Genomic DNA, 10,931 nt, shown 5'->3' with positions numbered 1-10,931 from the left:
GTGCAGCATGGACCATCGCTGTGTCAAGTTTATGAGAATAATACAGGAAACTGAATAAATGTAACTTCAAAGTCAATTGGTAAAACAAACATGTGAGTTGGTAATTTTGTTACACAAAATATTTTGCATAAAATGCGTTTTTCAATCGTTTAATGATATAAAGAATTGAAATATAAAGATAAAGTAGATATGAGGTACATTTTATCCTATTTTCGGGCATGGTCTTTCAGCTTTGTTTTATTCTGAAAATGTATACCGGAAGTAAAAGCTTTTTATGCTTTAACTTGACATAGGGTAGAGCTACCAGCTGAAGCAGTAGGGCTGTAAGTAAACCACATGCCGAACTGAGGTGAATGCTGCTCATATTTAACTTTACTTAACTTGGCTGTCCAACTCTTTGTAAGCGTTTCGCAGTTGTATCGTTACTGTGTTTGCTGTGGCTATCTAGACTTTTAATTTTGGACGGAGAGTTAATGCCAGACTGCTAGCAAGTTAGCTAACATCAGCCTAGCACTATGACTTTTAGCCAAGATGAAACAAAATATGCAGAAACCGAACAAAGTGTGGACGCTACTGTGTGTGTGTGTGTGTGTGTGTGTGTGTGTGTGTGTGTGTGTGTGTGTGTGTGTGTGTGTGTGTGTGTGTGTGTGTGTGTGTGTGTGTGTGTACTGACGACTAACTAACGACTAACTAACGAGTACTGTCAATCTAGACCTGCTCTATATGGGAAATGGCATGAGGCAACTTTTGGTGCGATTTGACGCAAAATACATGAATTGCATCCAATGGGGTGTGTGTGTGTGTGTGTGTGTGTGTGTGTGTGTGTGTGTGTGTGTGTGTGTGTGTGTGTGTGTGTGCGCGCGCGGGCGCGTGTGCGTGAGAGAGAGAGAGAGAGAGAGAGAGAGAGAGAGAGAAGTTTAGAGGTTGACATATAAAGAAAAACTGCTAATTTGCAAATAGCAGGTGGTTCTTTTATCCAGAGGGTCTACCAAAGAGGTAATGATTCAGGTGCTTGTTAGTTTGTATTCCCCATAACACAGCCATGTTGCAGATGAAACACTTGCGTTAGCTTCACACTAATACAGTCATGAAAACAGTGTACCTATTGGTGTGCTCCTCACACAGGCCAGAGTCATGGTGGTGAAGAAGAAGACAGCCAAAGTAGAGGCAGTGGTTTTGGATGAGGAGAAACTGCACGAGCTCATAGGTAATGTGGCCAAACTACTGATGAGCAAACCAACTTTATAAAATAAAAATCAGAGACCTGTAACTCATGCTGCTGGGACTCCCCAAAGGATATTGCATGTCAATTACAATACAGAGCTCTCCCAGTCTGGATGTGTATTACTACATTTAATATGCCATAGTACTTCATGTTTTGCTGTGTGATCTTTCCTAGCGTCCCTCTCTGTGGATGGAGGAGAGGATGGAGTCAGCCAGCTTGCCCACACCCTGCAGGCCTGTTTGGAGCTGACAGAGCCAGTGCAGCAGATCCAGCTAGTTCAAAAGGTTGTTTTTTAATAATAATAAAATAATGTTTCATTATTTAACAAGATGTGTCATACAGAATGTGACTGTTATGTGTCCGTCCCACACCAGGCAGGCTCCCAGCTCGAGTCACTGAGTGAGGAGCAGCCTGATGGAGTTCTTCTTGAGGCCTGTCTACACACTCTGTCTCTGGTCTACACCTCCCTGCAGGCCAAGAATCCCCTGCGACGAGCCCTTGCCAGGTACATGGCTAAATTTGCTATTCTTAGTTTGTAACACATCTGTTTAAGTCAGTGAGATGGAGAGCACAGACTTTAAGGCAAATTCATTGTTCACTTGCCAGTGAGGCAACACATTTTTCGTCACAGATCTTATTTTGCCTTCAAGTGGCAAACAATTTATGGCAAAATAATTTATTCTTCTGTGCTTGTAAGAACATAGTTTCTCACGGTTGGGATGGCAGTCGACATGTTTGAACATGGTCGTTCATCGTAAGTTGTTTCCCACCTTGTCTGTGTTTACACTATATTCTTAGGTTTACTGGGACTGTAGTCACAAAGGATCTTATCTTCCCTGTAGGAGCTAGAAGTTCTCCTTTAACAGTTTCCTCTGAAGAGCTGTTCACAAAGCTAGTCAGAGCAACTTTTAGCAAGGAACAAAGAGAACTCCTAAGCTGAGGAAAGAGGTGGGGTCGACTCCCGCTGCTGTAATTCTGTCAGATAGCTGAGGCTGAGCTCACTAACACTGCACACCTTTACCGGTGTCCAAGTAGCATTGAGTTATGCAAACTGCCATCTCCAGTGTTATTGGATTGTTTTCAATTTGTTGGTGAGCTGATGAGCTCAATGGCTGTCATGTCAAAATATGGATCAATAGATCATTTTCAAACAATGATGCAGTGAGACACATTACGAGCAGCTTCTGACTCACTGAGAGTTCTCCGGAAAGTCTAATTGAGTCTAATCTACTTTTAATACTGAATTACTCTCAGACCAAGAACTTTGAAGTCCTAAAATTAGGACTACTATTAGGACAACCCTTATTTTTAGTCGCTTCTCCTGGGGTGGCTGAGCGGGTCGTCCACTAAACAGAAGGTGGTTCGATCCCCGGCTCCTCCAGTCTGCATGGCTGCCCAATATACTGAATCCCAGAACTGGGCAAGATATTGAACCCAGATTACTCCAGTATCTGTCATCAGTGTGTGAGTGTGTGTGGTGCTGTGAATGGGTGAATGTTGCAAAGCTCTTTGAGTGGTCAAAGTGGACTAAATAAGTGCAATATAAATGCAGTCGATGTACTAAATGAAGTCCACCTAACTCTGCCAGATAGGAGCTGCTTTTAGCCTCATGATGTTTTGTGAATATGTCCTTGATAAATAACACGTCTCTGTGTGGCTTCCCTCAGTGCCTTAGGGTCAGTTCCAGCCTGGCTACAGGAGCGTACTCTAAACAGTTTGTCTGCCTGCTTGTCCGACTGTCTGTCCCACCCAACTTCAGACAGATATCCACACATCGTAGACACCATCACAGCCTGTCTGGATGGCTTCACTCTTGGTGAGCGGGTCATTGTCTTTGCTCTCAAAGCAGATTTATTCTACTTTTGATCACTGCTGATATCTGATAAATCTTCCTGTTCTTCAGGTCAATAACTACCTTTCCAAATTCTTTATCTCCAGGTGAAAGATGTATTAACAAACTGCTGCTTGAAGGTTAGTGACCAACTTACTTGTTTAATAAACTTCAAGAGAGGAATGTCTCATTTTTAGAAAGACCTCTCGTTGATTCTGTTCTCCACTGTGTAGTGTTACAGTTCCTTCATAAGGGATTGACTGAATACCTTCACCAGAACAGGTACACAGTCATACTTTGCATTCCATATTTCATATCTGTTTTGTACTTTAGATTTGTTCTTACCATATAACTGCGTCTCACTATTGCACATTGGTCTGACGCTGTCTGTCTCTGTCCTATCACAGTCCAATCAGCCAAGTTAAATGTTGATGCATGCGAGATGTTGGTGACGGTGTTTAGCTTGTTGTTGATCAGTGAGTCTCTGTTGCCCCCTGCTGTTGTCCAAGTGGTCTAGCAGGACGTCACATAGCGCAGGCCCAGCTGATGCAGTCCTGTCTGACTGCAGTGAAGACGTCCATGCTGGTGATCCAGAGATCCCAGGACACCATCAGCACTGCCCTGCAGGCTGAACAGAGTCACAGCATGCTGGAGGACACACTGAGCAGCCTCCTCAGCTGCTACATACACATCCTCACTGATGGTAAGAAACATCAATAAACTAAAAAATGTGGTATGAATGATTCTGAGTATGTTCAGTAACAATAAGTGTGTTGTAAGCAGCTTCACAGGAGCAGATTGAGTGCCGTTCATTGCTCAGTGTAGCTTTTTATTAATTTTCTAAACTCCTGATTGCTTCAGAATTTTGATTGAGAGCAGAATATTGTCTTAAATAAGAAACCACAAACACGTACGGGTTCATACTTCCCTCTCACTTCTTTCTGCCTCTGTTCCTTTTCCTGTTTCTAGAGGAGTTCATCCAGGCTGTCCAGAGCACAGCCGGCATGGCTGTGGTGTTACTGATCAGGTCTGCCATGGGTTGTGGAGATGAAGTTGCTACTGTGGTGAGTTGAGAAATCAGGATTGTGCACATTATACTTACATTTTGAGAACATTTGCTTGCGTTCTGAATGAGATTTACTTGTAAAGTAGTAATCTTGGAAATATCAGAACGTAACTCAGCAACTATAACATACATAAGCATTCATTTAACACAGCTGCAGAAAACAGTAGCCGAATGTTTATTAACAAAGTCAAATTTAAAAAGCAGCGCCTCAAAATTCATGTGCTTAGCTGCTATGTTCCCTGATTACATTATTGATTAGTCTGCAAGTTATTTTCTCAGCTGATCAACCAGTCAGTCATTTAGTTGTATGAAAAATGTGGCACAGCTTCCCAAAAGTAGAGCTGTTCCAGTTCAGAACTTTATGAATACTTTCAGTTTGGACAACATTATACACATTAAACAAGTGTGTAGCAAAAAATGCTTCCTATCTTTAGGTGCTTGAGTCTTTTGAAATTGTAATGCTCTTAATGATCTTGGTCATTCTTGCCTCTGTGTGTCAGGTGTGCAGTTTGCTGCAAAGTTCAGTGCAGGGTTTGGACTCAGCCCCTCAGTGGTTAAAGCAGAGGTGTGAGGGTCTGTGTGGCAGTGGTCGCCCGCCGGGTGTCTCTCTGTATCTCTGTCATGGGGCTCTGGCCATGTTGAGCTGGAAGGGCGCTCTCGCAGGGCCACAGTGGGAACGGTTGCTGCTGTTGGTCCCAAACACGCTGCTGGATCTCGATGCTGGGTAGGTCTGATCCCCTTTCAAGACTGATGGCTCAAGTTTTTGTAATTCTTTCATCAGTGACAAGGAAACACTATTAAACAACTAGTCTCAAAAATCATTTAAAACAAAGAAGTTTTTTTTTCTTCACTGTAGTATAAAGGAGTCCAGTACAGCCATGGTGGTGGCTCGGGTGCTGACCCTGTGGAGTGGTGCTGCCCTGGACTGCCTGCAGGGGGACAGGCAGCCCTGCCTCCAGCAGTCCCTCAGCGGAGGGTCAGAGCTACAGCGACACCTGCTGGAGCACATCTACTCCCACTGGGAGCACCCACTGGATGGGGTCCGCCACCAAACCCGCTCCCTGTTCCGCAACCTCCTCCTCCTTCATCAGCACACCAACCCCCCCACCTCTGACCTATCCAAGGACTCTTACATCACAGAACTCACCCACAGCCTGCTAGGACTGGAGTGGCATATGAGAGGGAAGTACGGCTCCTTGGGCTGCCTCGTGGAGCTCTACGGGGCAGGGTACCTGCTTGACATCCAGCCCCAGCTGCCTTCATGTCTCCTGGGCCTGATGGGTGACCAGACCCTGGCTCCTTATGCCAGCGACCTCCTGGAGAGGTTGTTTGTCACCCACAAGGCACAGCTGGCCAGTGAGGCTGCTGCAGCAGACAGGATGGCCACAGAGGACTGGATGGAGTGTTGGCACCAGATGTGGGTAACCCCTCTGCTACGGGTCTTGTGCCGTGCCAGACTGGACCAGACCACGTACATCCTGGACTATTTCCTGCCCAAGCTGCTACGCTGCAGCCCCTCCAGTCTGGCGCACATGGTGCAGGCCTTGCAGCACTCGCCACCGTGCAGCACAGGTAAAAGTTTTTTGCAAGAAAGATTGAAGCAAAACCTTCTTTCCACGCTTTCTTTTTGTACGTGTTAGGTGAATGTAAATATTGAACCATTTTCTGTTTTTCTATCCTCGGTAGGTCCTTCCGGCAGCAGGGGTGCACTAGGAGCCCTCATGACGTGCCTGCGGGCAGCCAGGGCCCAGGGTGTCGTTCCATCCTCAGAGGAGGGTCTGTGGGGAGGAATGGTGCCCCTCTCCCTGCTCCAACAAGCCCTAGTACACAAACATGATCAAGTGAGTGTCTGTATGTTATGTGTCAAGTATTTTTATCTCTTCATACATTTTATACAGTGTATGACTTAAATTACATCATCAAATCCCCCACCCAGGTGAGGATGGATGCTTTGGGCTTAGTATGTGAGAGCCACCGCAGCACCGAAGTTCTGACCTCACAGGAAATGGATCTGATCCGCCACTTCCTGCTGCCAAATCTCAACAGTCAGTCACCAGGTGTCAGACAGCAGACAGTCAGCCTGCTGAAGAAGGTCAGCCATTAACTCACATTTTCTTTAGTGTTTGAAAATGTTTTAATGTTAATGTTTGCTTAATGAAGTTTGAAATCTACTGTGCAGTTGTTCTGTAGAATGAAGGACAGCACTCAGCTGCTGCAGAAGAGACTGATCCAGGAGCGAGACCAGGAGCAGAGAGACAGAGACCAACACACACTACATCTGTACAAGGTACTGTAAACACACACAGCAAGGCAGCGGCCTACCTGAGTCTTTTTATTTGATAAAACAAACCGAAAGCTTTGTTGTCTGTTCGTATGTGATGCAGGAGTTCCTGCGCTGGCTGTGTGTGAGGCTGCTGGAGGTTTTGCTTCCCGGAGCTTCCTTTTCCAAATGCCTTCTGTCCCTCCACCTGCTGTGTCTGCTGGGCCAGCTGTTCACCTTCAGCACAGGTACACTTACTGCACATCATCAGCAGCCATATGTGACTTACAGAACTTCCCAAAACTTCACAGAAAACGCTCCCACTGTTACGACAACACCACACCAGACTATTGAGATTCATCCTCCTGCTACAGTATGTGTAGTCATAAATGTTGCAGAAGTTCATCTAAGAGTTCTGATTTCAGTGCTTTACTCAAGGACACCTCAGTGGTGATGCTTGGCACATTTCATTGCAGTAGCAGTGGCAGCTCACAGCTCTGGAATGACTCTCTCAGTTGGTGCCTGAAGCAGCAGTCTATCCATTCCCGGCCAGCCTCTTTACTTTGATGCCAGCCTGTCGCTCCAGCTGGCTCAGTGCATGCTCTGCCTCTTGTCAGTCAGCGTCTCCTCCTGTATTTCCTCACCTTTACTTCTCTGTTTCCCTCAGGGCCTGATGTCTTTGCCCTTGGTGAAGTCGTGACCTCTGCCCATGCTCAGAATGTCCTCTACTGTGTTGCCAGCAACTTCCTGGAAGTCAAACAACTGGCTTCATCGTTACTACGGCAACTGCCACCATCAGCTGTGGGATTACAGGTTAATATGAGGACCAAGCTCAGCCACTACTCTGAAAATAGTAAAAGAACTTTTGCTGATGTCACCTTGGTCTTTATGATGTCAGGTTCAGGAGAGGATACATCGTGTCCTTCAGGCTGCTCTGGATCTCAGTACCAGCACCAAGCCCTTCGACAGTGTTTCAGCAGCCCACCTCCTCAACCTGCTGCTCCACCAGCCGGACCTGATCCAGGCTCTGCTGCTCTGTGCACAGGAGCAGGGCCTCGATTTCCAGCCTCCCTCCCCCCCACCCCAGCCTTCTGAGACTGTCATTTTGGAGCTTAACACACTGGCTGGTGAGCTCCACATGCATAGCCCTAATACATGTATGCATGTGTGTTGGCACTGTGTGTTGAATGTAAAGATTTTATTGTGGTTCTTTTCCCAGTGGTTCAGTTCTTGCTGCACTCTCTGCAGTTGGAGGTGTCGAGGGCAGAGTCATCTCTCCTACAGGCAGCTGCTTCCTTTCCTCTCTATGGCAGAGCTCACTGCATCACTGCTGTCCTGCAGCACCTAAACACTGAGTGAGCACATGAATCACAACATGCACACATCTTAACAGGCTTAACTCCGTTTGGATCCATTGCTTTGCTGTTGGCAGTGACAGAAAGCTGTCATACATAGCTCTGTGTTGTTACTGCTGTAACATGTGAATTTCCCCCATTGTGGGATAAATAAAGTCTATCTTATCTTGTCTTATCTTAGACCTTCCATGAGTGCAACATCATGTCATCATGTGCTCACTTGTTAAATGTATGTTTGTGTGCTTAGGAGTTTGAGCCAGACCGAGCAGTGGAGATGTCTGGTGTCAGAGCTGATTGCTGTGTGCTACAGGATGTCTGATGTGGTCTCCCCTGTAGTCCAGAGCTCGTCCCCGGAAGGACTCATCCCCATGGATACTGACTCAGGTGACCTCATGCAGCAGCACTTTCGTGTTCTTATCTTAAAGCTCATCGTTTATTCTGTGTGGTTCTACCTATGTTCCAAGTCAGATGCATCAAATGTAAATTGCTTCCTCAAGCTTGATGAATGCCACCTGTTCATGAGAAGGTTAGATCTGATCATTAGCATATTCAACGCCCCCAAATAGCTATAAAGGGGACCTGTTCTGCTCCATCTGTGGCCAAGTTATAGTCACAAAATGCGAAGTGATGACAAGAGAAGTGAAAAGAGTAAATCAAAGATTTTCACTCTGCAGAGGCCTGCCAGTATATGACAGCAAAATGTGATCTCTTAATGTTGCACAAGTAAATATTATATTTTAAGAAAAAATCTACCTAAGTACAGTAAATGGTTGATAAGAACAATAATAATTAGTGCTGTCAGGCGATTAAAAAAATTAATCTAATTAATTACAGGATTTGTAATTAATTAATCTAATTAATCGCATTTTAATCTCATATCTGCTAAAGGTCCCCAAATAAAGAATTTGAATTCTAGGACATTACAAAATTGTAGTGCATGACTAATCAATTGAATACACCAAGAAGAGAAGATCTGATATCCACATTTTTATTGGTGAAGTGTGCTTCATAAATGAAATTCAAAAGAAAAAGGGTCAAGCACATCAGCAAACCAATTAGGCCAGGTGCATTATTCAAAAATGCAATAAAAATACAGTTAAATAAAATAAATAAAAATCAGAAATAAAATAAGGCTAAGTCTCAAATAGGCACATAAGCAGACTCTCAATCAAAATGAATACTAAAGCTGACTCAATACAGCAATTCAAAATGAATAATAGTATAACATGCCTTTAAATAAGGCAACATCAATAGCAAGATGCCAACAGGCATTTCTTTTAAAAGGGTATCTCCAGTCATAATCTATGTTTGTCTCAAAATCACCACACCTATTATCAGTTCATCTCATAGCATCCATACACCCAACCTCAGCTTGTGGAAGTTTAGATTCAATTTTGTTCAAAAATCAGTCATTTACACCGAACATACAGCTGGTGAATTCTTTTCATCACTGTAGTTCTCGACGGTAGCTGGAAATTAGAGTCAGATGACGCTATCTGAAACGCCTCTTTTAGGCCCTCGTCTTCCACGATTAAATCGGCCTGCAATCAGCAGCAACCCACTTTGCGATTGAGTTTGTCAGTTTTTCTGTCGTGGCTTTGCTCATTCGTTTTCCTAACTCAGCAAGTGTGGGTTGGCGGAGTGAGCTCACGGTAGCACTAGCGGCACTAGCAGCAACTACATGTTTAGCGTTTAAATGATAATTCAGGCTGGAGCTGCTACGGTGATAGGAAAATTCTTTTTTACACAAGGTACAAATCACTGCGTTCTTGTTAATAGTCCCGTCTTTGTTCTTTTTATAAATAAACTTGCCTCGCTCTCCGTTGTTGCATCCATGTCTGTTGTCACCCTGCTCTTGACTAGTGCCGCAGGTAGGATGCGACCTGCCACTGCAGCCTACGGGTCACTCAAAGGGCCAAATTTAAAATGCTTGCGCATTGACTTGCCACTCATGATTAATTGCATTAATTTTTTTAGCGCGTTAATTTGCAGCGTAATTAATTAATCTAATTAACGCGTTAAACTGACAGCCCTAATAATAATGCATTACAAATGAATCAGGCTAGTGTGTCCATAAGCAATGAAAGACAGCCAAGGGTCTCACTGAGCAGGGAAATCCTGGATTACAATGGATCACTCTTTATTGTAGACAGGGAAAGATAGAGAAGTTAATTCTTCATGGAGTTCAGGAGAATTATATGGTAACAAAATGAAAAGTGCTAAAATGGATCCTACATTTTTTCAGACTTTAATTGAGAAGAAGTTTTGCTGAAGGTTCTATTCCATCAAATATCAATACAGAGAAATATAAAGAGAATTGTTTGGACAGATCTTTGCTTATAGTTGATAATAATTTGTAGAGGACATAGAGAAAATATTGAGAATATTACTTTTTTTTTTTTTTTGGTGTGTGCTTGAATAGAGGCGTCAGCGGGTCTGCAGAAGATCCTGCAGGAGATTCAGCCCAGAGACAACAATGACTTCTTCACCAGTGCCAGAGAGCTGGATGCACACCACGGAGATGGTCACACACAGACACAGACCACACACACACCGTCATTGGACACAGGTGAGTTAGACATCATTATGCTAATGCTGTTCATCATTACACAGATAAATATCTTGCCATGCCTCAGTCCAAACGATCCAGTATTACACCTGTTCAGATGTATTCAGATTGTGAGGTGCTCCTCTGTGAGGGGATGTGGGAGGAAGAGCCATGAGGCAAAGATGCTGCACAAAGTGAAAGAGAGAGATGGATGCTAGTGTTCTAAAACCAACATGATGTTTTGTAGTTTGGCCACTGATTAGGCCTATTTATCAACACAGTCAACAATTGGATCTAAAGCAGTGGCTGGACGCACAGCTTATGGACGCAATTAAGGTACTTTAAAAGCCTTAGTCCCTGATTTGCACGATTTGTGTTGAAAATCTTACTCCTTCACAACCCACAGACATGATAGGCGTATTATTTGATTCACTTTCTGTTGGAAATCATAAATCTGCATGGAAATCCTAGAAATTCTGTTTTCTAGAAGAGGATGCCCCCTTATGGAGGGAGATGGAAGGCCATCTATTGAGTTTACCTCTTTCTATTAGCACACATCTTTATGACTGCAGCATAATTGACTGATGCGAACGTATACAACCCCAGTAAAGCCCAGTAAATACAATAGTGGCACACGTGACATATG

The 10,931-nt window shown here is 44.1% G+C and overlaps 1 protein-coding gene across 1 annotated transcript in view; it reads left to right on the top strand.

The window, feature by feature from the left end:
- Window positions 1-302: 302 nt before the first annotated feature.
- Window positions 303-10,931, top strand: part of thada (THADA armadillo repeat containing) — an 86,094-nt gene continuing 75,465 nt past the window's right edge. The window contains exons 1-20 of the mRNA XM_070977281.1: window positions 303-323; window positions 1,126-1,207; window positions 1,400-1,509; window positions 1,600-1,730; window positions 2,893-3,041; window positions 3,164-3,196; window positions 3,290-3,338; window positions 3,566-3,759; window positions 4,026-4,120; window positions 4,623-4,846; window positions 4,979-5,694; window positions 5,809-5,963; window positions 6,059-6,214; window positions 6,302-6,409; window positions 6,507-6,630; window positions 7,050-7,195; window positions 7,281-7,509; window positions 7,602-7,737; window positions 7,985-8,121; window positions 10,160-10,306. Of these exons, the coding sequence (XP_070833382.1) occupies window positions 1,135-1,207; window positions 1,400-1,509; window positions 1,600-1,730; window positions 2,893-3,041; window positions 3,164-3,196; window positions 3,290-3,338; window positions 3,566-3,759; window positions 4,026-4,120; window positions 4,623-4,846; window positions 4,979-5,694; window positions 5,809-5,963; window positions 6,059-6,214; window positions 6,302-6,409; window positions 6,507-6,630; window positions 7,050-7,195; window positions 7,281-7,509; window positions 7,602-7,737; window positions 7,985-8,121; window positions 10,160-10,306 (3,112 nt within the window). The 5' untranslated portion in view covers window positions 303-323; window positions 1,126-1,134. The remainder of the gene's footprint in view (window positions 324-1,125; window positions 1,208-1,399; window positions 1,510-1,599; window positions 1,731-2,892; window positions 3,042-3,163; window positions 3,197-3,289; window positions 3,339-3,565; window positions 3,760-4,025; window positions 4,121-4,622; window positions 4,847-4,978; window positions 5,695-5,808; window positions 5,964-6,058; window positions 6,215-6,301; window positions 6,410-6,506; window positions 6,631-7,049; window positions 7,196-7,280; window positions 7,510-7,601; window positions 7,738-7,984; window positions 8,122-10,159; window positions 10,307-10,931) is intronic.

This window comes from Chaetodon trifascialis, chromosome 13 (genome assembly GCF_039877785.1).
Source record: "Chaetodon trifascialis isolate fChaTrf1 chromosome 13, fChaTrf1.hap1, whole genome shotgun sequence".
Taxonomy (NCBI): Eukaryota; Metazoa; Chordata; class Actinopteri; order Chaetodontiformes; family Chaetodontidae; genus Chaetodon; species Chaetodon trifascialis.
The sequence above is the reverse complement of the archived record's forward strand: the minus strand, read 5'-3'. Positions and strand labels throughout refer to the sequence as shown.